General features: G+C 42.0%; 6 protein-coding genes across 7 annotated transcripts; 4 read left to right on the plus strand and 2 right to left on the minus strand.

Annotated features, from left to right (window-relative positions):
• Positions 1 to 2209: 2209 nt before the first annotated feature.
• Positions 2210 to 8356, minus strand: LOC132795521 (GPI inositol-deacylase). The gene is made up of 10 exons (XM_060806286.1): positions 7912 to 8356; positions 7131 to 7853; positions 6889 to 7068; positions 6674 to 6826; positions 6141 to 6235; positions 5653 to 6075; positions 4912 to 5037; positions 3967 to 4845; positions 3808 to 3903; positions 2210 to 3024 (listed from the first exon to the last, which is right to left on the minus strand). The coding sequence occupies exons 1-10, from the start codon at positions 8050 to 8052 to the stop codon at positions 2847 to 2849; spliced, it is 2994 nt and encodes a 997-aa protein (XP_060662269.1). The 5' UTR covers positions 8053 to 8356; the 3' UTR covers positions 2210 to 2846.
• Positions 8357 to 9472: 1116 nt separating this feature from the next.
• Positions 9473 to 11452, plus strand: LOC132795568 (protein twisted gastrulation). Its single transcript, XM_060806364.1, has 4 exons — positions 9473 to 10213; positions 10706 to 10906; positions 10966 to 11113; positions 11180 to 11452. The coding sequence occupies exons 1-4, from the start codon at positions 9991 to 9993 to the stop codon at positions 11370 to 11372; spliced, it is 765 nt and encodes a 254-aa protein (XP_060662347.1). The 5' UTR covers positions 9473 to 9990; the 3' UTR covers positions 11373 to 11452.
• A 376-nt stretch (positions 11453 to 11828) lies between these two features.
• Positions 11829 to 15087, plus strand: LOC132795525 (paraplegin). The gene is made up of 6 exons (XM_060806292.1): positions 11829 to 12352; positions 12412 to 13197; positions 13266 to 13802; positions 13865 to 14135; positions 14201 to 14730; positions 14797 to 15087. Exons 1-6 carry the CDS (start codon positions 12119 to 12121, stop codon positions 14953 to 14955), a joined length of 2517 nt encoding a protein of 838 aa, XP_060662275.1. The 5' UTR covers positions 11829 to 12118; the 3' UTR covers positions 14956 to 15087.
• Positions 15088 to 16385: 1298 nt separating this feature from the next.
• Positions 16386 to 17408, plus strand: LOC132795566 (circadian clock-controlled protein daywake-like). Its single transcript, XM_060806362.1, has 3 exons — positions 16386 to 16494; positions 16560 to 17049; positions 17112 to 17408. Exons 1-3 carry the CDS (start codon positions 16389 to 16391, stop codon positions 17311 to 17313), a joined length of 798 nt encoding a protein of 265 aa, XP_060662345.1. The 5' UTR covers positions 16386 to 16388; the 3' UTR covers positions 17314 to 17408.
• A 451-nt stretch (positions 17409 to 17859) lies between these two features.
• On the plus strand, positions 17860 to 18799 carry LOC132795567 (circadian clock-controlled protein daywake-like). The gene is made up of 3 exons (XM_060806363.1): positions 17860 to 17955; positions 18019 to 18517; positions 18580 to 18799. Exons 1-3 carry the CDS (start codon positions 17883 to 17885, stop codon positions 18785 to 18787), a joined length of 780 nt encoding a protein of 259 aa, XP_060662346.1. The 5' UTR covers positions 17860 to 17882; the 3' UTR covers positions 18788 to 18799.
• Positions 18800 to 18806: 7 nt separating this feature from the next.
• LOC132795519 (period circadian protein) lies at positions 18807 to 24973 on the minus strand. Of its 2 annotated transcripts, XM_060806281.1 has the most exons (9): positions 24825 to 24973; positions 23119 to 23327; positions 21939 to 22912; positions 21530 to 21886; positions 19770 to 21238; positions 19464 to 19706; positions 19262 to 19402; positions 18997 to 19201; positions 18807 to 18934 (listed from the first exon to the last, which is right to left on the minus strand). In XM_060806281.1, the coding sequence occupies exons 2-8, from the start codon at positions 23208 to 23210 to the stop codon at positions 19130 to 19132; spliced, it is 3348 nt and encodes a 1115-aa protein (XP_060662264.1). In that variant the 5' UTR covers positions 23211 to 23327; positions 24825 to 24973; the 3' UTR covers positions 18807 to 18934; positions 18997 to 19129. The 2 variants fall into 2 exon arrangements, with proteins under 2 accessions (XP_060662264.1, XP_060662266.1); XM_060806283.1 differs by lacking the exons at positions 18807 to 18934; positions 18997 to 19201; positions 19262 to 19402; positions 19464 to 19706 and having other exon boundaries at positions 20645 to 20844; positions 20921 to 21238; positions 24825 to 24967.
• Positions 24974 to 26433: the final 1460 nt, after the last annotated feature.

Below are 26433 nucleotides of genomic sequence, written 5' to 3' on the forward strand. Positions count from 1 at the left end.
ATTCTATTTCAGTCCTCCCTCAATTATTTTCTTCATCCCAGATTTTAGTTAATGTGTTCTATATTAAAACTTGTTGCATATATAATCTTTGAATTTCTTAAATATACTTTATGCCTTGGCCTATTGTCATGAAATTTCTACAATTAAAACATTGAGAAGCAAGCAGTAAGACCAATTTTGAGGAATTCCAAAATGTACATTATTCTATATTGTATTGAACTCGAATTTTTATTATTTATACGATAAAACTTAAACTTTATTTTCAACTCCCCCATAATGCGCTTTTAAGCTTCGTCAAAGCTCTTTCAATTTGACTTAATGCCAGTAATGTTACGCATACGCCCCATACACCAAACGATCTGAACTTGATTTGCATCTACAAATCGTAGACACGCTGCAATCGTAAATGGCTAAAATTCTACCTGAGGCCTTATTGACATATCCAAGCGTGGCCAACAGCACATCACGTACTTGCCACGCCCATAAATGTCTCAATTAATCAATGCACTCCACTGGGACTCATATCCATACACGCGTATCTAGGTATCAGCCCAGTTTGCATGGAGAAATTCAAACCTCGCCCCAAAGCATTTATGGCGACAAGCGCAAAATTTCCAACAACGGCGATAAATGGATAAATGCATAAAGCAAAAAACGAAAAACAAAAAACAAACTCTGCCCAAATGCGTGCAATTGAAGCTATTAGGAAAATGAGAAAAAAAGATGAAAAAAACACCAAGTAAGAAAGCCAAAGTCGAGTGTGCACGACTGTTAGATACCCGCTACCCAGTTTGAATGAAAGCAAAGCAGTGCGGTATTATTCTTAGAATATACCAAATGAATATACCAAAAAATACTAAAACTGCCCCAAAGACTATATTTGGTATATCATAAAGCAAATCAGTGCGGTATTATTCTTATAACCGCATAAATATAAAAATATATCAAAAGCTGTACGTGGTATATTGATATACTACTACATTCAAAATATACCATAGAATATAAAATCTAATAGACTGTAAGTTTTTTCTTCTTCTTGAATGAGAACAAAACAAAGCGGTATTATTATTATAATATACCAAGTTATTAAACCGCAAAAGTATTAAAATAATCCGAAAGCTATATTTGGTATATTAATATAATACTATAATAAAAAGTATACCATAGAGTACAAAATATACCAGATTGTAAATTTTTGCCACTTTAATTGGTATTTAGATATACTACTATATTTCAAATATACTAAAGAGTACACAATATACCAGATTGTAAGTTTTTCACACCCAAAAGAATTTCTTAAAAGCTTCAAGTGCAGTCGAAGAGAATTGTATTTCTATGTTAGCTAGCTTAAGTCTATGAGATCTAGGTGTTTATACGGACAGACAGATATCAGACAGATTATATCGTCTCGGTTGCTTACACTGATTAAGAATATTTATACTTTATAGGATCGGAGATGCCTCCTTTTGCCTGTTCCACACATTTCCTGCAGGCACAAATCTGTAATACCCTATCCTATGGGTAGCAGGTGCAAAAAAAGTAAAAAACATATTACAAGTAGTTATTTTTACACAGCATCTCTGATGCAATGAATCAACGGGCGACGACATCAACAGGGACTTGCTGTGTACTGCCCAGTTCCATTTGAACTGGTTTTTGCGGCCCCTTCGGTGCTGTGACGATGCGCTGTGATCAGCCCATAAAAAAAGGTGGGACAACGCTTGCCCATTTTATACTTTGAATTTACGACACACTCAGCTACACTATGCAACAAGTTTGGCTTAAAAAATAAATTTGTTAGACATGCTAAATTTAAATTAAATGCAATATTTGTGCACTTTAACTATTATAAAATATTTAAATAATATGTATAATAAATTTCAGCTGCATGACTAGAAGATTGACTAAGCTTTGTGCCTCGTAACTAAGTCAATCTTTCAGAGTACTTAAGTAAGGCTACAAAGCTTTTAGTCTCAAGTGTTAACACGCTTTAGAAAGAATTGAAGATTCGTTGCCGTAAAATTTTAAGTACAAGTTTCAACAACTTTGAACAGTTTAAAGATCAACATTTGCAACAAAATGGAAAATATATCAAGAAGCAAGTCAACACGCTTGAACAACTATTTTTAAATAAAGTTCAATGAGTTATAAAGTGCTTTTGGTAGTGTAAACTCTGTAAATGAATTTGCAAATTACGGCCAAGTTTTACAATAAACATTTAGAGGGTTTATTTAATAGTTAATTGTGATATTAAGGCTCTCATTATAAAATATGGAGCCAATGACAATATGACATTAAGTAAATAGTTATTGTGTTTGTTTTGTGTTTTGCAGTCCAGTGTAAACTTACAATTAATCTACACACGCGTTTATTAAATATAGTATATTTATGGATATTTTCACACATTTGATATAAATGGGCCTGCTGACATGTTTTTTGCCACAGGCGACAGACAAACGCTTTACTCCACTTAGTTATTAATGCAGCCATCGAATTGAGCAATCGAGCTTCAAAATCGACGCCCATTTGGATAGATTTGTGTTGTGTTCGTTTTCGTTTTCGTGTTCGCGTTTGTTGTGTGGCATATCATTATGGACTTCCCGCACAGCGTGCAGAAAAACATGCCAAACTCTTATTATAGTAGACACCTTACATATTTGGCTATTGTCAAGTGTGTAATGAAACTAAACTAAACTAAATAGTTATTAAACAACAAAAAAAGAAAAAAAAACTACAAAAGTAAACAATTAACAGTCGCATTAAACACATGGTTAAAATAAATGGCAAACAAAATTTATAAACCATTTTGTTCTTTTGTTTTGTTTTTGTCTCTCTTCTTTGGATGACTAGTCAAAATACTTGGGCAAGAGTTTCTCCAGCAAACACCCTAGACTCTGTTGGCCGGCGAGCAGCGCAAAGGCGCCAGCGATCACATAGTTGAGGCGATAGACAGCCGCCTGTGAATAGAGGAGCACGCATCCAGCACAAAAGTACAACACCAACGACAATATCCAATAGCCACGACTGTGAAAAGAAAGCATAGATACCATTTAGTTAGTGTTGAGTACGATTAAACAAAAATTGAAATAAAACGAGTAAGCATGCTAAGTATGGTGTGGAAAAGGAGACTACCAAAGCAGAAATGATTTCACTGGTTCGCTAAGAGAAAATAAGTTAAAGTATGACTTAACCTAAAGGTTTTATAGAAATGACTATGGAAATGTAAAGTTCGAGTGAAGTGAATAAAAGTTATATTATTAAGCACTAAATTAATGCATAAGTAAATAAAGGAATTACAGATATGCAGAAAAAATAAAAGTACGAAAGCAGCGATGTTTTCAGTGGTGTACCATAAATTCAAGGCATTAGAAATGGGAAGTAGAAGTGCATCGATGTTTGCACTAGTTTACTGACAAAAATTGAAATAATAATGAAAAATTAAATTTGATGTGGAAAAGTTGGCAAAAACAAAAACCAGTTACATTATATTAAATATATATATTTCGAGGATAGGAAGTAGAAAAGCAGTGATGTGTTCATTAGTTTACTGACATTAAGTGTCAGTAGTAAGTGGCATTAAGAAAGCTAAACATGTAGAATTAAGAAATGTTGTAAGGCAAATTTAAGCATTAACAAATGAAAAACAAAACACACATAGAACTAAAGTAAGGTAAAAAAAATGAGCACTGAATGTGTAAAGGAAAGTTGCTTAAGGTTATTAGGAATAAAATCAAAGAATCAGTAAATAAGTAAAGCTAGATAAGCAGTTTAAAACAACTACAATTGATTGTCGGGGATAGAACTTACAGTTTTTGTGGTGCACGCAGCTGGAGCAGCAGACTCAACGAAGCCAACACAATGACGTTGGTGACCAGCGACGGATCTGGAAGATTAATGCCATGGCTGAAAAGTAAATTTAAGTCGATTAATTGATTTCGCAGGTGTGTGAGGTTTTTGCCAACTTACCGACGACTACGCAGCCAGGCAAGCGTGGTGGGTCCATTGAGCAACAAGAGCATGAACAGCATGAGCAGCAGCGTGACGTGAAAGGGAAAGTTCTGCAAGCCGACGCAAAATTCTGCCGCCTTCTCGTCAGACTTCTCCTCAGCTGCTGGCTGTGCCTCTTGCAACGCCTCTGTTTCGGAATCGGCTTCCGTGTCGGGTTCATCCAGCTCGAAAAGCGGCTGCTCCGTATTCGCTGGTGTCTGGTCCTCGCTTTGTTGTTGTTGTGCACCCGTTGTTGTTAGTTTAACCAAATCGGCCGCCTTTTGCCATAGAAAATCCTCAAGATAATCTTTGTACGCATTCGATAGCATCAAAAAGTAAAATACAAATGCCAAGAGCAGGCCAAGACCGCTGCTGGCGCCAATAGCAACACCAATTGTCAATATGCCATACGTGATTGGCAAATGTGTCATGATCGACAGTAAAATATTGGAGCTGGATGTCGAGAGTCGCGTCAGTCGCAATGCCAGGCGATAAAAGACATGTCCGTAAAGCGTCAGTGCTAACCACAGTCCCAGCACTAACACAATGGAGATGCCAATGGCGGTGCAGTGTATAATGATCGATACATTGATGCTATAGTCGAGTGGCTCCGGTTCCGGGAAGACTTTCAAATTGAGTATCAGCTTCTTGAGCAGCCGACAGCCGGTGACCAAATAGATCGATGTGTACTGCAAATAGCCAACGTAGGGCTTCAGGCTATTGAAGCTGCCAACGTGCTGGAATTTATCCAATTGATTGCGCAGCACAATCAGCAGAACGCACACCAAATGCGCCGGAAACCATCCGTAATACTGCAACACAATGCGGGACAAGGCATCCGCATAAGAGTATTCATAGCTAAGAGCGAGATGACAACAATTAATGCTTGACAATTCATCACATGAAAACGAGGCGCGTACTCACCTGATGCGATAGCGACAAATGGGATCCAAGTACAAGTCGAGCACGACGGGATTGAGGGAAGTATTGTAATGCCTTGGCATCAGCGTGGGCACATTGACATAGAGTCCGGGTTTCTGATCTGGCGAGCTGAAAATTATACAAATTAGATGCGTTGCTATTATTAAAGTATTCTCTAACAATTTGATGGCTTCAGCTATTATAGTTTCAAAGTTTTAGTGCATTTTACAAGCAGACAGACAGACAGTCGAATATAAAATATACGTTTAGGCTTTTAAGTAAGGTATGAATGCATGTGAAATGAATTAACTTTTACTTGAGATGCATTACTAACATAAAAGTATTCTCTAAAAATGTGGTGGCTTCAGCTATTATAGTTTCGAAGTTGTGATTGTTTTAATGAGCGGACAGACAAACAGACAGACGAATATAAAATATACTTTTAGTATATGAACTATACTTGTGCATTGTCATTAAGAGAGTTTTCTCTCTAAAATTTGGTAGCCCTAGCTCAAGTTGTTGCTATGCTTTAGTTGTTTCTATTAACGGACAGACAGACAGCTGGATAAACACCTTCGAAGTTAAGCGCGGTACGAATGCATATAACATAAATTAACGTTAACTTAAGATGCGTTGCTATCATAAAAGTATTTTTTAACAAGCTATTATAGTTTTAAAAATTTAGATTGTTTTTACAAGCGGACAGACAGCCAGACAGTATTTAAAATATACTTGTGGACCTACGTTAGTGTTTGATAGCGTTCAAAACCAGCTGCCCAGGGCACACATAGTTTGGCCGTGATGCGATAGTTGGGCTGCAGACACTGCAACGGCTCGACATGGACACGCAAACTCTGATAAGGTTCGACCAGCTCTGCGACGCGCAACTTGTAGTGTAACGTGCCCTGCAGCGTCTCATTGACTGCCGTGCGTCGTCCATAGGCATACCATCGAGGTATGCGTATATCGACAATGCGCTCCTTGGGATCATAGATGTCCAGATTGTAACCAGTGCGCTGGCTACCTGGTGGCAGGCGTACCAACAAATGCGACCACTGTTGATACGTTTTGCGTAAATTGTGCAAGTCCAGGACAGCAATGCTGCGCGCTTCGATCTCTGCATTTGGCAAACGCTGTATCAGATGCGTCAATGGTGTCGCCTTGTCGCTGTGGAGATGCATTGTGATTAGCTTGATATTTTATATTTGGAATAGCAATTTGATTAAGCTCACCAAATGAGTGACTCATTGTCGTTGTGACGTTGAGCTTCGCAGCCAAACAACCAGTTCTCATCACTCTCCACGTTCAGCGCCTCGATGGCAATTTTCTGCAAGAGAATTCATTATTTTTAGACAACTGTTTTGCTTGCATAGCTGTACAACATCTTGTAATTAAGTTTGCAGTAAACAATTGAAATATTTTTACTTAAATAACTTCCAACTGATTGTGACTAAATACCCAGAAAATGAAACAGACTAAAATACAGCTGTTTTGCTTGCCTAACATTCACTTATAAGGAATGATTTAAAAATAATGTTGTAATGAAATTGGTTGGAAATTATGCAGATACTTGAAAAATTTGAAGAATTGCTTAAGCTTATTCTACGTGACTAGCATGCAACATTTTCAGCTGCATTGTCATCAAATTTGAAAATCTTAGCTGTTATAGGCTTACAGATTTGGGCGTTTAAAGTCGCGGACAGACAGACAATAGTTTCATGTTTTCTGCTGCTTTTCATACATATTTACGATTGGCAAAACGCACCTTGTAACGCTCCTGACGCTGCAAGCCAATCAGCTCGTGGTATTGACTCTTTAGGCCGCTAGCAAAGAACTTGTTGATGACCAGGCGTCGCTCCTCATGCCAATTGGTACGCGACGGCAAATTGACCAAGCTCTGCTGACGTGGTCTTCGTCGCTGCAATCGATAAGCAAACATTGTAGATAAGACGAAGATTGCATGTGAAACCCATGACTTACCACAAAATGCGACAGCGCAGAATGCATGTTGCGCTGTTTGTTGCTGCTAAAGATGACGGTGTCATCGCTGCGTCGCTGGGCAATGCTGAAGAGGAAACGATTTATGACCTGCATGAACTGCAGACACCAAACCGCCGACAAATGGTCACAACTGAGGCTTACACGCGGTATGGCCGAGGTCTTCAAAAAATACAGCACAGAGATTAGAACAGAGGATATTCAATAGAGTTGCATCCGCTTACCATGGCATGGAGATCGTTAAACTGTGAACTCGTCAGTCCTGCATTGACCAAGAGATCACGATTGCCGCCGCCCGTCGAGATGAGCAGCACATTGTCCAGCTTCGGTGACAATTCTTGGCTGGCCATGCGCTCCTCGCTCAACTGCTTCTGATGCAAACTCTGGCACACATTCGTGCTATTCGTCGGCTTTGAGGCGGTGCGTGTGCGACTAAGCTGCGTGTGCGTGTCCACATAGAATTGACCCAGATGGGCATCTAAATTGAGCACCGGCTGATCCAATGGCGTTGATATGCTAATAATCGCATTGATATGTTGACTTATCTCCGCATCTGTGAGCACTGATTGCGCCAATTTGCCGCCCATCGAATGACCAATTAGCACAATGGGACTGGGTTGCCGGTATAGCGTCAAAATGCTGCGTATGCAATGCTTGAGAAACGTTTGCTGATGGTACATATAGCCGCCATAGACAGCCGACAATTCCTCATCAAAGTCGATGGTATAGTAGTCCAGATGCACACCAGTCTCCACATGTTCGCGTGCCTTGCGCAACGCCACCGAGGCGAGGGAACGCACCTGTTTATAGGAGCCAGCATTGCCGGGCACAAATATTACGGGAGCGCCGGTCATGCGACTTTTGAGGGGACTCTCACGGCGCACACTTTCGTAGTAGTAATAGAGGCCATAGTTGGGGAACTGTTTATTCGCCGCAAAGTGCACACGCTGTTTAAGAATATGCAATTAACTAACTATTACTATTGCAAAGAAATGATAAGTTTACCGCAAACATGGGCTCGCCAAACATATAAGTCATGCGGCAGGCGTTGGGTTCCACTTCCACGTGCAGCTGGCCGATCCCGTAGATGAAACTGCATATTGAGCCAATTACAAGGAGCACCGCACAGTTCCGAAACACTATCATTTGGCATAAACGAGAGAATTTGACGTATTGTTTTCTTTTTGTTTTTCTTTTTTGTTGTGCGGCCGCTTTGTTATTATTTCGCTTGCACGGCGTTGCCAGATCTTGCGAACACAAACAAATATAAAACAGCCAGACTGTTTTGAATCCCAGACTAGAGGTGAGTGCGTGTCGTGTTTTAGCCTATCGATCGTTTTCTATCATTGTTTTTTGTTTTAAGTTCGCTTAAGTAAATATTCGTAGCAGTATAGTTTTTTTTCGTTTACCTATTTTAGCAATGATAAAAGACAGGTCTTATTAGTGGTGAATGCTAAATATGGAACAAATGATACCGATATGTGGATTTAAAAAATTAAATATATCGACTAAACTAATGCAAAGCCTACCTACAGAACAAGACAATTTTGAATCCGGGTCTAGAGGTGTGCGCGTGCCGCGTTTTGTTAGTTTTTCATTTTAACATTTTTATTAAAACTCACCTATGTTAATATTTGTAAAATGTATTTATTTATTTTGTATTTTTTCATAATTTGATAATTTTGCTTATTAAGAATAGCGGGGGTCAAATAACAAATAAACAACAAATATCCTTACATAAATTCAAATAGATCAATCTAAAGCCTACTCTGCATTCAAAATGAGGGTGTTTTGTGTGTAATTCATAGTTTATTTATTAGACTTTATGTGTAATGTAGTATATAATAATAATTGTCTTTGATGATTCGATAGCACGGCTTTAAAAATAGCGACATCGATAGCAAGGCTCACACACACACACACTCGCCACAGTTACAAATCTTTTAGTGCACACACACACACTCATCCAAGTACAAGCATTCCAATCGAATACCTTTTTGATCTCTATAATATACACGTGTGTGTGTGTATTGATTATTGTTGTTGTTTGTATTTGCTCACATCTCGCGTTGTGGTAGTCCATCATTCAGTTAATGAACGCGCTCGCGCTCCCTTAACCTACCCCACCCCGCCCCCGCACGCATCCACCAATAAGAGCAGCGACATCAACGCTTCGTAACGTGTTTACGTTTCTCTAAGCCACCCTGTGTGTGTGTCTATGGGTTGAACACACATAAATACCATATATGCGTGTGTGTATGTGTGTGCGCTTAATTCGCGCATTGTATCTAGCTAACTGGCTGGTTGGATAGGGAAAGAAGCAACAACAACAAGAAGAAAAAACAAGAGAGACAGGAAAAAAGACAGTTATGCCCTGCTGCGTCGCGCCAATAACAAAAACAAGCTACATAGCTGACGCCGTCTCGTTGTCGTCGTCTTTGCTGTCGCCGTCTGCGCCGACGTCGTTGTCGTTGTTGTTTTTGTCGTTGTCGTCGTCGTTTGGCTCTCTCGCATCTGTCGATCGCTGGCTGCTCTGCTGCTGCTGCTGTGTTGTGTCTTCTGGGATCGTTTGTTAGTGTATGTCGTGGTGTCGTTTATTGTTGTTGCGCTGTGTTGTTGTTACGCGCTGTGACTGACTTGTTCAATGATTTAGTAAAAATATTCATAGCTCATTCCAAAACTTGTTCTTGTGCCTGCTGTTGTTGTGCCTTGTGCAAATACAAAAAATATATATATAAAATTAACGCGCTACAATTTCTATGTATCTATCAAATATTATACATAGTATTTATAATGTGTATTAGTAGTTAAAGAAAAATTGTTGTAAACTGCAGTAGCATCTATCAATCATTCAAAGTCCAGCAAGCAGAGCGTCGGCGTGTCTTCTTCTTGCTGCTCGTGTGCAATTCAAATACTGCGCCACCTCCTTCTACTCTTTCTCCACCCACCAACAACAACACATCATCAAAATATCTCCCACCAAAAACAACTGCAACACAACCACCTGTATCGAAATTTATCGAAAACGAAAAGGAAACAAAACATTGACTTGTGCATATACAATTTAGTTATCATTTATCGAAAATGGAAGTGTGGCGATCGTTGACGATTGGCGCATTTCTAGTGCTGGGATTCGTGTGCTTCTATGGCGTGGTGGAATCATGCAATGAAATCGTTTGCGCCTCCATCGTTTCCAAGTGCATGTTAACGCAAAGCTGCAAATGCGAGCTTAAAAATTGCTCCTGCTGCAAAGAGTGCCTCAAGTGTCTGGGCAAAAAATACTATGAGGAGTGCTGTAGTTGTGTGGGTAAGTAGCTAAATCGATCGATCGATCGATGATGTGATCTCAGCTAATATGATTTGTGTGTGACATTATCATTATTCATTATTGCGCTGCCGTCGTCGTCGTTGTTGTTTTTTGGTTGTATGCAAATACATAGGTATGCGTGTATCTGTGTATTTGAACGAGTGCCTGTGTGTATGTGAATATTTGCGATGTGTAATAATGCGATCGTGCTCAGCGTCAACGTCTATCGATAGTTGAGCCGCTGTTTGAAACTCGATTACAAAAATAGAAAACATTAACACTTATGTCGTGCTCCCAAAATATGAATTTCTCAAAATATAATAGTAGTTAGAAATTAAAAAAATTAATATTTTGATTGCTGAAATAAATATTCTTCAAATGAATTATTATGTATTTGTCTGTTTTGTGAAATAGTTAAATTTAGTTAGCTATATAAATAAAATTATTTAAATATAGTTTGCTATATAATTAAATTTATTTAAATTTTTGCAGAGTTGTGTCCCAAGCCCAATGAAACACGCAATTCGCTGTCAAAGAAATCGCACGTAGAAGATTTTGAAGGCGTGCCCGAGCTCTTCAATGTGCTGGCCTCTGAAGATGACAGTGATAGTGATTATTGGGATGCGTTCACATTTCAAGTGGATTGGTCCAGGGGCAAGCCCACATTGGAGAAGGATGAAAAATATTATCTTAGTGAGTGTTGGACAAAAACGTTCATATGAAATACCCGAATAATGAATTAACTCTTATAGAATATAACGATAAGAACTTGGAAGATGGCGGCGCCGAAGAGCGTGACAATTTGCTGACAGTTAACTGCACAGTCATATATTGGGATCATTGTGTGTCGATGAATAAATGCCGTCAAAGCTGTCAAACTACAGGTGCTAGCAGCTACAGGTATGTCGAAAAAAAACACTACGATGAAAAGAATATCTTATTTAAATTATTCGTTATTGTATTTAGATGGTTCCACGATGGTTGCTGCGAATGTGTAGGCTCTACGTGTATTAACTATGGAGTCAATGAAAGTCGCTGTCGACGTTGTCCAGAATCGAAAGATTCCGACGATGATTTCGATGAGAACATCGATGAAGAGATGCAGGACTTTGGCGACAGTATGGGTCCCTTCGACGGCTCAGTGAATAGTAATTATTGATTAAACAGCGAACAAAATGCCATTTAAAGATAAAAAACCAACAAAAAAGAACAATAACAAGAACAACATTTAACAAATTACGTTACTCAATTCAAGTGACATTATTATTGTGTAGTACGAAGTAATTTTGTATAGCATTATTATTATTATTATTATATTTTTTTTTGTAATCTTAAAGAATAGGCGCTTTTTGATTGTTTTCATATTTGAACAGACCAAGATATATATATAAATATATATTTTTGTAGAACCCAATAATAAAGATTATATACATATGACATAAACGATGAAATTAAAACAAGTGATTTTCCTAGGGATGGGTGTTTTGTAACGTGAGTGACTTGCATAAGGGTTAACCTTGCTGAGCCGTTGTTTGATAACAAACATACACACATACATACATACACAAGTACACAAATAACACATGACACATGAATGAATATGGAAAAATTGTTTATTTATTCCCATATTGATGTGTAGAAAATGTATTGATGTAAAGATGAATTTTTGGAATTTATTGAAACAAATTAAAAGTGTGCCTATTAAAATAGACGCCGAAACAACATAACGTAAAACAGCTGATTCAGAGGCCAGCCTGCCAGTCAGCCGTTTTGCGACGGAGTGGCAACGCTCGATGCATTGCATGTAATTTCAAGCGAACAACATCAAGTTACGTATTCGCAACCGGCGGCCAACAAACAGACAGCGAGACAGAGAGAGAGCAAGAAAAAGTGGCTGGAAAAATTATGTTCAAGGGTTTGCGACATGTGAGAAATGTGCTGCAACGTGGACACTACTGCAATCAGGCAACAGGCCGCTGCCATGCCACCTACGTGACGCACATGATGAAAGCTGAAGCAGCAGCGTCGGCGGCATCGGCAGCCACCAAACACAACAACAACAATTCTGGTGGCATCGGCAGTGCTGCCTTGCGACACCAGCTGAGTGTGCCCGCTTTGCAGCCGCTGAGCTGGCGACAGGTGAGTGAAGTGAAGAAGTTGAACTCAATTGTTGTCAACTGATTTGCATTTTTGTTTAGGTGCAACTGCTGCGCTCGGAGTACAAGGCAATTGTGGGTGTGATCGCGCGCTCGCTGCAATTGACGACACGCGAGGTGCAGCAATTGCATTTGCGCTGCCTGAGCTCCCGCAAATCGGACAACGAAAGCAGCAGCAGCAGCAGCAAAAACAGCGATGACAAAAAAGGCGACAAGTCGGAAAAGAAAGCAACAACAGCTGCTGGCGACGACAGCAGCAGCAGCAAAGAAACAACAAGCAGCTCTGGCGAGGAACCCCCAAAGGACAGCAGCAGCAGCAATAGCAATAACAACAAGAACAACGAGAATGACGAGAAATTGCGCTCAGTCCTAACCAAAGCCGTGTTGTGGCTCTTCACCATCTACATGTTTGTGGCCTTCATCTCGCTGCTTATCACACCGCGCACCGAACGTCCCGAGGGCTCCACACGCTACGTCTCCTGGAATGAGTTTGTGCATCACATGCTCGCCGTTGGCGAAGTCAAGGAACTGATCATACGCCCCGACATGGAGATGGTTACCATCATTCTGCATGAGGGCGCCGTGATCAAGGGACGTAAAGTCACCTCGAGCATTTTCCACATGGCTGTTGCCGATGCCAACAAGTTTGAGGAGAAACTGCGGCTGGTGGAGAAGCGGCTAGGTATCAAGGACGGCGTGCCAGTTACCTATGATCGGCAGACGGATACAACCGGTCGCATATTGATGCTGTTGCTTTTCTGTGCGCTGCTCATGTCGATTGCAACGCGCATGCGCAGTATGAAGAGTCCCCTCAGCATGGACTCCTTTGTAAGCAGCTTTCTCAGCTCTATATATATTTGGTATATCCATTGATTTGAACTCTTTTCTGTTTATAGAACCAAATGGGACGCGCCAAGTTCACGCTGGTTGATCCCTTTGATGGTGGACGCGGAGTTTTGTTTCGCGACGTTGCCGGCCTCAGTGAGGCCAAGCAAGAGGTGAAGGAGTTCGTTGACTACCTCAAGTCACCGGAGAAGTACCAACGTCTGGGCGCCAAGGTGCCACGCGGTGCCCTGTTGCTCGGTCCGCCCGGTTGCGGTAAAACGCTACTGGCCAAAGCGGTGGCTACCGAAGCTCAAGTGCCTTTCCTTAGCATGAACGGTTCCGAGTTCATTGAGATGATCGGTGGCCTGGGTGCCGCTCGTGTGCGTGATCTCTTCAAGGAGGGCAAGAAGCGTGCGCCGTGCATTATTTACATCGATGAAATCGATGCCATTGGTCGCCAGCGTTCCGGCACCGAGAGCATGGGACAGGGAAGCTCTGGAGAATCGGAGCAAACTCTTAATCAGCTGCTTGTTGAGATGGATGGCATGGCTACCAAGGAGGGTGTTCTCATGCTCGCCAGCACCAATCGTGCCGATATTCTCGATAAGGTAAGGTACTTCTTGCCTGAACTAACCGAACTTTAAAATCTGTTTCTTTTCAACATTTGCAGGCTTTGTTGCGTCCCGGACGCTTCGATCGTCACATACTCATCGATTTGCCTACGCTGCAGGAGCGCAAAGAGATCTTCGAGAAGCATTTGTCCTCGGTCAAACTGGCCGAATCACCCAGCACATATTCCCAGCGCCTGGCACGCCTGACGCCCGGTTTCTCCGGCGCCGACATTGCCAACGTGTGCAACGAGGCGGCGTTGCATGCGGCACGTCACACACAGTCCGAGGTGAGCAGCAAGAATCTGGAGTATGCTGTGGAGCGTTTAGTGGGTGAGTGTTAAAAACTTTTACAATTCTCTGTACGTGCTCTACATTTCTTCTTTCTCTCTTTTTAGGTGGTACCGAGAAGCGTTCGCATGCGCTGTCGCTGGCGGAACGCAAGGTGATTGCGTATCATGAGTCGGGACATGCGCTTGTCGGCTGGATGCTGCCCAACTCGGATATCCTGCTCAAGGTGACAATTGTGCCGCGCACAAGTCTCGCATTGGGCTTCGCTCAGTATACGCCGAGCGAGCAGCATTTGTATTCCAAGGAGGAGCTCTTCGATAAGATGTGCATGGCCCTGGGCGGTCGGGCCGCCGAGAATTTGATCTTTCAGCGCATTACGACGGGCGCCCAAAACGATCTGGAGAAGGTGACCAAAATAGCGTATTCACAGATTAAGAAATTCGGCATGAATGACACTTTGGGTCCGATCTATATACGCGATGCGGATGAATCCGGAAGTTCGGGCGCCGGTGGCAGCAGCAAACCGTTCTCCAGGGCCATGGAGAACATCATCGATAACGAAGCGCGCACCATAGTCTCAAAGGCGTATCAGACCACCGAGGAGATACTCATCACGCACCGCGACAAGCTAGAAAAGGTGCGTGTCTATAAATTCCTCTATATATATTAGATCATCATTTTTGATATTTGATTTTTTGAACAGCTCGCAGAGGCGCTGTTGGAGAAGGAGACACTTGATTATGATGAGGTTGTTAGCCTGATTGGTCCACCACCGTTCGATCCGGCCAAACGTCAAGTGGAAGCCGTTGAGTTTGAGCAATCACTGAAGAACCTGAGCACCGACGATGCGACCAAAGCCTAATGGCGACATCTATTATTAGCAGCATTCATTTCACACCTTTCTCGCCACTATCCCCAACTCTTCACCACGCCATCCAGGTTCATGTTCAACTAAATGTAAATAAAGTTGTTTACCTTTTTAAATTGATTTACACATCTCTGAGTCACCTGTCACTAGTTTGTTCGCTGAACTCTCGAGACCTTTTTGTAACGCTACAAAAACCTATAAAAAAAAACTTCAGCTTAATGTGCTACTCTATTACCTTAGCGATTAGTCAGTAACGTCTGTACCCTACACCTCTGTCAAATTATTAAGTTTTAGGCTAGATCAAACACTTGGGAACTTAGCTAGATGCTAAATTAAATATAGAATTTATAAGTTCAGCTAACTAAACAAAAGGAATTGTTTGGAGATAAGATAAGTAAGTATTTATTTAGGTCTAATATGTCATTATTATTTTAACGTGTGTTTAGCTTAATATTTTATCGGGTTAGATTTTTTTATTGAATAGTTAACTAAAAAAGAAAGATAAAGGTTCGGTTAGCATTTTATTAGGTTATGTAAACATATTGTAAAGCCATCAATATTTTAGAAGAGATGTGTTAAGGTTATGCAATTTATTGATTGTTATATTTGCAGCTGACTAGTGTGATTATAATTAATAGAGTGGATCTACTAGCTAATTCCTGAGTATTTGAAACTATAACAATAACTAAATCTTAATACTTGCTCTATAACATTGAAGTTCTTGGGAAAATGGCAACAAAGAAATGGGTGCCTTAAAAGCTGCAACGACTTTTAGATACCCTGTGCATAAATAAAGTTACTATACGAAGTAGGGGATCATTTATTTTTTAAGTTAGTGAATATATTAATTACCTAAAAAAAATATTAAGGTTAGGTAAGCATTTTTCAGGATATATAAAGCCATTAATCTGTAAGTTAAAGTTAATATTCTATAGGCTTATTAAATATGTCAGTTAATAGTTTTTGTAGCTGTCTAATAGTGACTAATAATAATAATAATCTTTTGTTTATAGTGCATTTATGATCGATAGCCCTGTTAGAGGGGATCTCCATACTAGATAATTCCTTGGTACTTAAAACTATAATAATAATTGAGTCTTAATACTTGGCCCATAACATTGAAGTTCTTGGGAAAATGACATCAAAGAAATGGGTACTTTGGAGGCTGACACGACTGTTAGATACCGTGTACATAAATAAAGTTATACGAAGGAGGGGGAATAATGTAAAGGATCAGTAGATATATTGTTGAGAGTCAGAAAAATTGGAGATCCATGTTTTTGCAAGTAAGTTATGACTTCATAACGGAAGCGTAGTGAACTCCCATTTAGTTGGCTCTTGTAATTGAGACGAGACGAACTCTGCGACACGATGCCCAGAGTTCAGTTGAGAGATGCAAATAAAAACGCAATGCATGCAATTATCGGATGTTAGTTGTGAAACCAGCGGCGAGCAAAATGTTACGTGAAAGTTCCAAATTTCCTATTTTACTTTTATTGTTGGGCGTAAGCTCGACTAGAGCTCTGGAATTGCGTGAGTTCAGCTTGTAGCTACTGCAATTTTCCTCAGGATTCCAAAACTCGGTCTTCTCTTTGCAGCTTCGCAGCTGCAGCGCTGCCAACCCGAAGATCAGGACTGCCTGATCGCGCAGGTTCAATCGTATTTCCAGCACTTTAGCCAGGGAATTCCTGAACTGATGGTGCCAAGTTTGGATCCCCTGGAGTTGGGAGTAGTGCGTGCCCTAAACAATGATCCCAGCGGTGCGTTGTCTTTTAATCTCGTGCTGACAAACACTTCACTCCACTTGCTGTCGAAAGCACAGCTAACGAGCATTAAGGGTTTCACCAGGGACCTGAGTAAACCTCTGAAACTTACCTGGATCTTAAGTGCAAAGAAACTAGAGGTGCATGCCACCTATGACGTCAAGGGCAAGATCATAATGCTGCCTATCGTGAGCAAAGGCGATGTTGTTATTCGTTTAAACGATGTGCAGACCAAGAGCAGAGTTTCAGCTGTTGCCGAAAAACGTGACGATGGCAAGTACTATCTGAAGCTAACCGAGCACAAGTCCGTCTCCAAAGTTGGCAGGCAAGTTGAGCATCAGGATTTTCCAAATTGCATTCCTAAGTAGTTTTTTTGCTTTCTTTCAGTGGTAACTTTAGCATGTCAAACTCAACCAACATAAATCCAGCATTAGCGGATAGCATGATGTCGGTGCTGAACAATGATTGGGAAGCGTTGTCTGCGGATATTCAGCCCAGGATCACTGAAGCCTATGATCGCTCCATTAAGCGTATAATTGAAAGCCTCTGGAATGCAGTGCCCTATGATGACTTCTTTAACATTGTCTAAGATCGAGGCATTTATTTCAATATTTTTATGTATTTATGATAAATTTTTATTTAAATAAAATAAAGTACATATTTTGGTTGGTTGAGCTGGCGCCCAACGTGCGACATTATAAAGCATTTTTAACAAGCATTTTACAAATATCTTTTGCATGAAATGGTTAATACGGAAGTATATCACCAAGAAAATAGAGTATAGAACTGCTAGTTGCGTAGGAGCTTTTTCAATTAAATTATTGAAACCAGCTACGTGGCTATTGATTACGCTATAGGAAACTTGTTTCCACAAGTTGTTCGATTATTAGTTGTTCGAATATTAATTGAGCTTTACATCAATGTTCATTATTACTTGCAAGAATTTAAATAATTATATGGCTTAGCGTATTTATGCCACGCTCGTATTAAAAACAGTTAATAAATGTCTCAAATCAGCTGTTAACGATCGCAGCATTGTAACAACAAAATTAAGAGCGTTACATTGTAAGCGATCTTATGGAGATCATATAACAACACGTAGATCCCAGAACTATATAAACCATAGCAAGGCTCAGACAGTATTGTAGTTTGACGAACATGTTAAAGATCGCGCTTAGAGTTCTGCCCCTTATATTGGGCATTTGCGGTACGCTCGCCCAGGGATATATTCGTAAGTAGCTTAGTTTTAAATATTCAGTATTAAATGTCTTACCACATTTATCTACACATGAAGCCTCCGCTTTGGTTCGCTGTTCAGTGGATGATAAGAACTGCTTTAAAACTCAAGCGGAGCAATATGTGAAGTATTACAAAAATGGAATTCCGGAGCATGGTATTCCGGGCGTGGAGCCTTTAGAATTGGGAGCACTGAACTTTCGGCTTGGCAACGCAAATAGCCCGTTACAAATGGAATTGGAGGCAACTAATGTTGCTGTCGCAAACTTTGGCAACGGCCTGATCGTAGACAGCTTGCAGATTAATGCCTCTGCCACGGATCTTACCACACCCTTTAATGTGATCTGGAAAATAAGTTTCCCCGAGCTGGATATCAATGCCGATTACACGTTGAAGGGCAAATTTCTTATCTTGCCCATGAATAGCAAGGGTAAGCTGAAAGCCAAGCTGAGCAAAGTAGTGGTCACTGCTACTTGTTTTAATCAGCCCGAGAAGCGTAAAGATGGCAACACGTACTTAAAGATCGTAAAGATCGGCGCAACAGAATCCATTGGCAGGTAGGCGACGCAGTCCTTCAATACTTTATCAAAATGCATTGTCCATTGTTTTTATTTTACAGCATCAAGATAAACTTCACGAATCTATTCAAAGATGCGGAACTGAATGAAGCAACTGTGAAGGTGTTCAACGATGAATTTTCGACATTCGAGGGTGAGATCAAACCGAAGTTAATGAACGCCATCACACGTAAAATGAAGTCCGTATTGCAAAAGCTCTTCGATGTGATGCCTTATGAGGGTTTGTTCCTCAATAAAAAAGTAAAATAATGATATAAAGAATTTGTTGTTTTTGGATTGTTGGCACTGTTCTGGCAACGTTCTTTATTGAATTTTTTTTATTGTGTGGATTTTTGGATAGTAATTTCGGCTGGAAGATTACGCATCAATTAATAGTCGGGTGATTTGTGTGGACAACTAAAAAAGAGATGAAACAAAGTTACAGAGTGAATCCAAATCAGAATAGACAAATTACTTACCTGAATAACAATCAAATCCTTTATGTACGTGGTGTGCTGCTGGGTTGAAGTTTGTCTAGGCCTTGGAGAGGGGGCTTAATTGCTGGTAACTGGTCGCAAATAATGGATTCAGCAGCAGCTGCAGCTTCGACCGCTATCCATCGCCGTGCTGCGTTTGATCCTCCTCCGGATGTTCCACAATCTTGCTTTCTAGCGGTATAATAGCCTGTAAAAGTAATACACATTATACATTAGCTGCTTGGGCGCGAAGACTTGAGTTTTTTACCTTGATTTTGCGGTGTTTGGTCTCTTTGTCGTTGTCGGGCGGACTCTCCGAGCCGTCCGTGGTCTTGATAAACGACGAGTAGAACGAGGAGAAACTGGAGCCATCCATATCATCGCTGTTGCCATTACTGTCCGTGTATTTCTGTGTGAGGAGACACAAAGAGTTAGAGCTGGAATGAGGACTTTTATAAATTGGGACTTACCTTGGTGTTGGCGGGATTGCTAGGCTGATCAGATGTGTAGTCGCCCTCGCCCGTTACCGAGGCTATTGGTGAGTCGGGTACCTCTTTTTTCGATGTATCCGATGGCGCCACATTCGATCCCGGTTCCGCCTTGACGGACGTAGCCTGTGAAGCGGGACGTTGCAACTGCGACGGCGTTATGGAATGAAAGGCGCCCTGAGTCTTTGTGTTGCTCGAAAGCGGCGCGACCATAACTTGTTGTGCCTGCAAGAAAGATGCCAAAGAGTTAGCAATGCGAGATTATTCCGAGATAACTAATTAGCATACCGTGTACACCGTTTTGTTGTAGTTGGACTGTGAGCCACTCGACCTTTCCGGCATCTGCAGGGCATTGCCAACACTCGAGAAGGGCATCGGCTGGTACATCATTGCGGTCGCGGCCGCTGCCGCCGGATGCGTGTAGAACAGCGAAGGATGCGGATACATCACACCGGCCATGTATTGCAGCGGCATGGCTGCAGCTGCCGCCGCTGCTGCGGCTGCTTGTTGCGAGGTGCTTGGCTGATCGCAGCTTTTGTGCGTGCGTTGCGGTGCATGAGCATTGGCGGCATTCGCGGCAGCTGCCGCATTTGCAGAGGCGCTGGCCAACGGCGCCGGGATGTAGTAGAAGGCGGGGAAGAGGCTGTGCTGCGGCGAGAAGCTGCTTTGGGCGACCGCAGTGTGGGTGGTGTGAGCGGAGGGTGTTGTGATGCCCACCGAGAAGGGGGGCCAGAGATTGATGTTCTGGGTGCAGTTGAGACTGCTGCCAACGTATTGATTGCTGGCCAACGATGGCGTATTGGGCGTTGGGCATTTGGTTAACGTATGACCATCGGACACGCCCACATTGGCGCCCACACCGACGCCACTGAGTGTGAGCTGTTGCTTGGGTTTGTTCGCCTCGCCCTCCCAGGAATGCGAGCCACCGCGCTTGATGCCATGACCGTGTCCCGGTCCGCTATATTCGAGCATCTTCTCATTGGCGGATTTCTTGTTCTTTTCGCCGGTGCGTCCACGCGACTCACGATGCTTCTTCAGCATAAATTTCTCCATCTCATCGTTGTGCTTGTTGAGCAGCGATTCGGTGAGCGTGACCGTAACGGGCGGTGCATTGGCACTGGCCCCGCTGGCGGCAGCGGAATTGCCGCCGCCCGAGGTGCCAGTGCCGGCATTGCTAGTGTTGGTCACACTGCTCATGCGCACATTGCTGCCGGTGGTGAAGTTGCCGGATGAACCGCTGCCGCCACTACCCTCGAAACCGTGAACGGGACTGACGGTGCTGCGTGCATCCTCGCGAGCACTGCTCACATACGAGGATTCCACTTTGGGCGGATCGAGTTCGACGGGGGCGGTGACAGGCTTGCTGTTAAAAAAACGCAGCAGGTTCTCGTTATAGTTTAGCTGATTGTAGCTGGGTGGCGTCTCAGTGGAACTCTTACTGTCATAGTAGTCGTGATGCGGCGATATTTCACCAAGCATTACGCTATCACGCTCCGATACGGTTAGCTCGTTCTCATGCGGCAACTCCAGCTTTAGATCCGCCCGCGTCACCTCATCCATCAGTGTTTCCATGAAGCTGGCAAGCGCCTGGCAGCGACGCGAAACCTCTTGCTTAACGGTATCCGATGGTCGCGACACCGTCTCCGCCAGCAATTTGACAATATCCTCTTTAATCCGTGTGTTGCGGCTCTGTGCCTCCTCGGATATCTTTGGCTTCGCATTGGGTGCCATTTCAAATACATTGCACTGTTTGGGACCTGTAAGAATCAAGAGCATGAGAGTGAATTAATTAGCTTGGTGTCGAGATGAGTTTGACATGAAAGAAATCCCTCTTTTTCTAGAAATAATGTGTGAAACTTTTGTTTCCCAGTCAACCTTTCTAATCTCACGAAAGCCCTTCGGATTAACTCTTTTAAATCTATAAACTTACGCCTGAAACTATTCGCTTTCAGGATATTTTTTTTCTAAAATGAGGTCTTTTCATTTAGTACAGTTCCTAACTAAGGAATACTGATGGCTGACATAACGCAAAAAGTTCCCTCACTTACCCTGAAAGACTCGATGATGTCCGACGACAAATTCCAGCTTGCGTGACCAGGGATTGACGAAACTAGTCCATTCTGTTTCGAGGAGTATGTAACACCCATTCTGTATGAGAAACCTATACGGTTTGCTGCAGAAAGAAGCACCAGCTGTTTGACCTTTTTTCATGACCATTTCGTAGGTTTCCTTCATTGCAGTGAGATCTTCATGGTGATAGAAATCCATAATGGACCGTCCAATGAGGTCCTGTGGCAAATAACCTAGTGCGCTCACTGAGGCACTATCCACATGCGAAATGATGCCGGTGGCGGTGTGACGAATGGCAAACTTGGGACTCTTCGGTGACAGGATTTCATCTGGAACTGAGAGAGAAGCATGAGGGAGAAATAACAAGTATTCAGACTTTTCGCCTACCTTTGTAGCTACTCTTGATGGGCGTGGCGGAGATGACGAGCAACATATTTGTGCCATTCGAGACCATATAGTTGTCGGGACGTGCTTCCTCTGGAGCTTCCCGGAACGTAAGACCCAGGCGAAAGGGTTCATAGTTAACAGCACGTCCAATGACCCCAAAACCTCCCGAGGTAAGACCTCGATAGCGTCGCAGCATCACACAAAATGTGCTACGTGCATCCTTTGGCATACTGCCCCGCGACTCGGCAATGGGTATGCCGGTGGTAATTTGACTGGCGAATGTGGCGCGATCCTTGAGATGCACGAAATCGATAAACGAACGACCCAGCCACATGTCGCGCGGAAATCCAAGCACATCCGTAATGCTGGGCGTCGTGTAGAGCACAATGCCATCATGCATGGAGATGACACAACAGAAACTGTCCTCCTTGGAGCGTTCATGGTGCTGCTGTTTGCCTACACCGGCTGCCACCGTCTCCAGTTTTCCCGGCGCCGATTCGTATGTCTTGTCGGACTTTACACAAATGCCAGTACCGGGGACAGCAGCGTTGCCGGCAACCACCATGCTGCCTGTGCCCGGCAATGTGCTGACCGACAGGCACGACGATGTGGGTAGCTGTTGTGCCTGCTCCGATTGATTTGCGGTCTCGCCATTCTGCTCCGTTTCGAGCAATTGCAATTGCTCGCTGAGCTGTTCACTTGGCGGTGGTTCGCACAGTTGTTGTGTATCCTGAAGTTCCTGGAGCTGCTCACAACTTCCGCTACTGGGTCTCGGCTGTGGCTCCTCGGTGCTCTCAAGGGATGTTGTGACGGTGGCCTGGGCTTGTGTGCACTTGGCCTTCTTCTTCTTGCGCGACTTTTCCTTATTCCTCTTGATGACCATGTCGCTGCTGCTGGCCTGCGTCGAGGGTTTGCCGCCATAGCCGCTGCTGCCCGATGAATGGCTACCACTAAGGCGCGACTTGGAGCTGCCACTGAGAGACGCAAATATAGAAGAAATATTCGTTTAAAGACTTGCGATCGGTATTAATCTGTTGTTTTATCGATTAATGCTTTTACATTGATATTCATAAAATCATAAGTAGGAAGGAATAGATATATCGATCAATGTATTAAATAAGCTTACAGCCCATCGTTTCAAATCAATAACGATATTTTAATCGACTTATCGATGACTCACCTGCGCTGTGACTGACTGTTACTGCAACTGTTGGAATATGCCGAATCGGATACCTTAGTATTATGTGTTGACTCTGTGGATTCGCCTTCCATTTTTCTTTTTTTTTTGTTTACTTCTTCTTTAGAAACAATATTAGTGTATAATAGTTCTGCTTTTACTGCCTGAAGAAGCTGACGTTTGATATATATTTGTACGCGCCGAAAAGTATTCTACAATTTAAAGAAGAAACCGTTAAACGACAAAGAAGCAGCAGCAACATAACTGTAAATGCCAATGCGAGATTCTCTATGAGTTAGTATTAAGCTCGACGTAATGGCGTCACGTTTGATTTAAACTCATCCAACAGCAGCCCACACAAAACGTCACGTCATGTAACTCAACTTAATAGAGAGTGCAAGCGACTAATATAGAGAGAGAGAGAGGGAGAGAGCCATTGAGTTGCAGCCTTGGCGTGCACTATTCTAAATGTATTCACGTGTGGCTGCAGCTGAACTTGCTGACAAATGCCGTTATGCAAAACAACAACAGCGACGCAAATAGAAAAATGCCGGCATATCGAATAGCGCATCAGCAATGGCATCTGAAAACTCAACGTTGCCAGATCGTCCAGTTATCTAGACAATCTTGCATGGCCAGATTCGCGTTGGTTTATTTTTTAAAACACTTTGGTCGCCTTGTATACATTTTTTGGCTTAATGGTCAAAAGTTCCAAAAACAAAAACAATGCTGTGCGCATCAAATTACGCAAAGCGAAGCATTCTGAGATGTCAGAGCAACATACTTTCGCAATATTGCAAGCATTATATAATGTAATGTGAGCATTATTCGTTTGTATGTATCTCAGATTTATATGAAAACAAAACAATTATCGAAATAATTATGAAGAATTGTAATATACACTAGGCATAATTATGCAATCGATAATTAAAGTTAATTGTTTTTGATGAGATAGGTTTTCTTATTAGCGCTTGGATCGTGTAACTGTAAATCGCCATTCTCCATTCTAATTGGATTGAGATGTACTTACGAAATGTTTATTTCGTATTAAATGACACAAAGGTTAATTACCAAATATCACATTTACCCAATAGCTCATTAATAATTATCTTGAATATTCTACTTTACTTATGAAATAAATACAAATTTTAATTTTGTTTTCAAATAAGTTTTTAACAACGCGTCGTATGTGTGATATTTTTAGAACTGCAAGACCTGTTGTTGCGCAGGGACTACGACAATCTGATTTGAGTTTTATGACAATTTAACTACTTTGTTTTGGGTGCTGTTGTTGTTGTTGTTGTTGATTTTGCCAAAGCATGCCGGCTAGTTGAATGCATTTCTAGTTGTTGTTGCTTTAGAGCTCTCGAAGTTGTTTCGTTATCTCTGTCACACACACGTACACAGACACATGCAAGCTCACTCACTTACAAGGGCACTTAATAGAAATGCACGTTCAACGTAAATAAGTTACGTAGCGTCAACAACAACAAGAACACATTTATGTAAGCTGCTGGTCGAGCTTTTGTATGCAATTGTATATTTGTGATAATGTGCGCGTAATTTTTGCCTACGCTCTCTCGTTCTCTCTCTGTCTCTTTTTATTTGTGCTCACAAATTTATACGTTCGTTCTTTCGTTAACTCTCTTTTTCTTTCGTTCACTCGCGATCTACGCATTGCACAATATGTTTGCATTCAGAAATCATACTTATTAGTAGTTCACTTTTGATTATTCACTTGAACAAAAATAGTATTGTATATAAATAAGATAAACGTTGTTTTCAGTTTACACTCTGGAGTGTTGTAGTTTTATCTTCCGTTCGATTTGTATCGACGACCTACTTGTTGAAAACTCACGCGAATACTGAAAACAGTTGCGACAACTCAGAGACGAAAAGCGCATTGAGCGGCGCCAGCGTACCAAGCTTTGCAAAAAAAACAAAATTCGCATACATTTATAAGCCAACGCACACATAAGCAAAAGCAGCGCCAACAACGTGCGTTCTACTTCGGCGATTCACTTCGCGCCACGCCTTCGGCAATCGACGACCCAACGATTGACACTCGGCTCGTTCTGACACAGTTCTACTGTCCTTAACCCTTAGCCGGCACGCTAAGATATGCGTGGCCTTGGCTTGTCTATTCTATTATTTCATATAATTTTGAAATCTGCAAATACTTATGTTATCAAGTAAAAAATATACAATTATTGGTTGGAACTGTTGTGTGTCGTTGGGCCATTGATGGGTTAAAGATCCAACGGCGAGCAAAGGCGAATGCAAGAATCTAGTGAAAGACAGCTGCGCGGCAGAAGCCAAAGTCAAAGCAGACGCAGCTGAATGGACCTCGGTGTCTCGTGGTCGACGCCACGTTTGTTGAAAGAGGGCGGGGCGGTTGGTGGTGTGTACAGTGGGGGAGGAACAGTACAACGGCGGCACGTTGGCTCTTTCTTGATGTGACTGTGAGTGTGCCTCAAAAATGTGCAATACGAGTCACGCACAACAGCCACGTGAGTTTGAGATTGCTATTGTTGTTGTTGTTGTCGTTGCCGCTGCCTCTGCCGCCGCCATTGCTTTCGCTTTCATTGCCCTCGGCCGAGTACCTTATCCCTTTGTTCCCGTCCCAACCATAGTAACCGGGCATTAGTCATTGAGTTGAGTTGCGTTGAGTTGATCACAAAGAGCAACAAGCTTGCACTCTTGTGCGCGCCCATTTCCAATTGTTGCCATAATAATAGAACGAAACACATAACACAACACAGCACAGCCATTTGGCATGGCAGCCTTTTAGGCGTTGCCATCTATTTTTGGGATGGAGCGCTGAGAAACAATGCCAGAGATTTACGCTGATGCAATGCACTCTGCGAAATAGCTTAGAACAATCAGTATTGTTTCTAAATACTACATACATTTATGTATGTAATATAAATTATTTATGCCGGTGTCAAAAGCAACCCCAATTGCTTTTAAATCTGGGCCGCCATCTTTAATTCCGCATTATGCTAACTCTGATTTCGATAGTCCTAGTTCACATGAACTGCTGGCTCAGTGATTTCGATAGCTTCAAGGCTCAGCTCGAAGCTTCTTTAGTTATCGATTATCAAATCCTAGTTCACTTGAACTTCCAGTTCAATGAGTTCGTTAAACGTGAAGTTCAGTATTGCTAATTTGCCTCTTAAAAATTCGTCGCAATTTTCATTGCAAATTATTCGGTCGCCGGTAAGCGGAATATGTGTAAAGTTCAATGACATCGACAAATGTGATATACATGGTAAAATTGTGAAAGTGTGCGCTATCAAAGTAAGAAAAAAGAGATTA

This window comes from Drosophila nasuta, chromosome X (assembly GCF_023558535.2).
Source record: "Drosophila nasuta strain 15112-1781.00 chromosome X, ASM2355853v1, whole genome shotgun sequence".
Taxonomy (NCBI): Eukaryota; Metazoa; Arthropoda; class Insecta; order Diptera; family Drosophilidae; genus Drosophila; species Drosophila nasuta.

Bases quoted from the DNA above. Each gene is read 5' to 3' on its own strand.
- LOC132795525 (XM_060806292.1), top strand. From the start codon at position 12,119: ATGTTCAAGGGTTTGCGACATGTGAGAAATGTGCTGCAACGTGGACAC. The intron at 12,353-12,411 runs GTGAGTGAAGTG...ATTTTTGTTTAG, and splicing joins AGCCGCTGAGCTGGCGACAG to GTGCAACTGCTGCGCTCGGA. The intron at 14,136-14,200 runs GTGAGTGTTAAA...CTCTCTTTTTAG, and splicing joins TGCTGTGGAGCGTTTAGTGG to GTGGTACCGAGAAGCGTTCG.
- LOC132795566 (XM_060806362.1), top strand. From the start codon at position 16,389: ATGTTAGTTGTGAAACCAGCGGCGAGCAAAATGTTACGTGAAAGTTCC. The intron at 16,495-16,559 runs GTGAGTTCAGCT...TTCTCTTTGCAG, and splicing joins GACTAGAGCTCTGGAATTGC to CTTCGCAGCTGCAGCGCTGC. The intron at 17,050-17,111 runs GCAAGTTGAGCA...GCTTTCTTTCAG, and splicing joins TCCGTCTCCAAAGTTGGCAG to TGGTAACTTTAGCATGTCAA.
- LOC132795567 (XM_060806363.1), top strand. From the start codon at position 17,883: ATGTTAAAGATCGCGCTTAGAGTTCTGCCCCTTATATTGGGCATTTGC. The intron at 17,956-18,018 runs GTAAGTAGCTTA...CTACACATGAAG, and splicing joins GCTCGCCCAGGGATATATTC to CCTCCGCTTTGGTTCGCTGT. The intron at 18,518-18,579 runs GTAGGCGACGCA...TTTATTTTACAG, and splicing joins GCAACAGAATCCATTGGCAG to CATCAAGATAAACTTCACGA.
- LOC132795521 (XM_060806286.1), bottom strand. From the start codon at position 8,052: ATGATAGTGTTTCGGAACTGTGCGGTGCTCCTTGTAATTGGCTCAATA. The intron at 5,038-5,652 runs GTAGGTCCACAA...TATAATTTTCAG, and splicing joins GAACGCTATCAAACACTAAC to CTCGCCAGATCAGAAACCCG. The intron at 4,846-4,911 runs GTGAGTACGCGC...TCTCGCTCTTAG, and splicing joins ATTTGTCGCTATCGCATCAG to CTATGAATACTCTTATGCGG.
- LOC132795519 (XM_060806281.1), bottom strand. From the start codon at position 23,210: ATGGAAGGCGAATCCACAGAGTCAACACATAATACTAAGGTATCCGAT. The intron at 21,239-21,529 runs GTAAGTGAGGGA...TGATTCTTACAG, and splicing joins ACATCATCGAGTCTTTCAGG to GTCCCAAACAGTGCAATGTA. The intron at 19,403-19,463 runs GTAAGTCCCAAT...CTCCTCACACAG, and splicing joins GCAATCCCGCCAACACCAAG to AAATACACGGACAGTAATGG.
- LOC132795568 (XM_060806364.1), top strand. From the start codon at position 9,991: ATGGAAGTGTGGCGATCGTTGACGATTGGCGCATTTCTAGTGCTGGGA. The intron at 10,214-10,705 runs GTAAGTAGCTAA...AAATTTTTGCAG, and splicing joins GGAGTGCTGTAGTTGTGTGG to AGTTGTGTCCCAAGCCCAAT. The intron at 11,114-11,179 runs GTATGTCGAAAA...TATTGTATTTAG, and splicing joins ACAGGTGCTAGCAGCTACAG to ATGGTTCCACGATGGTTGCT.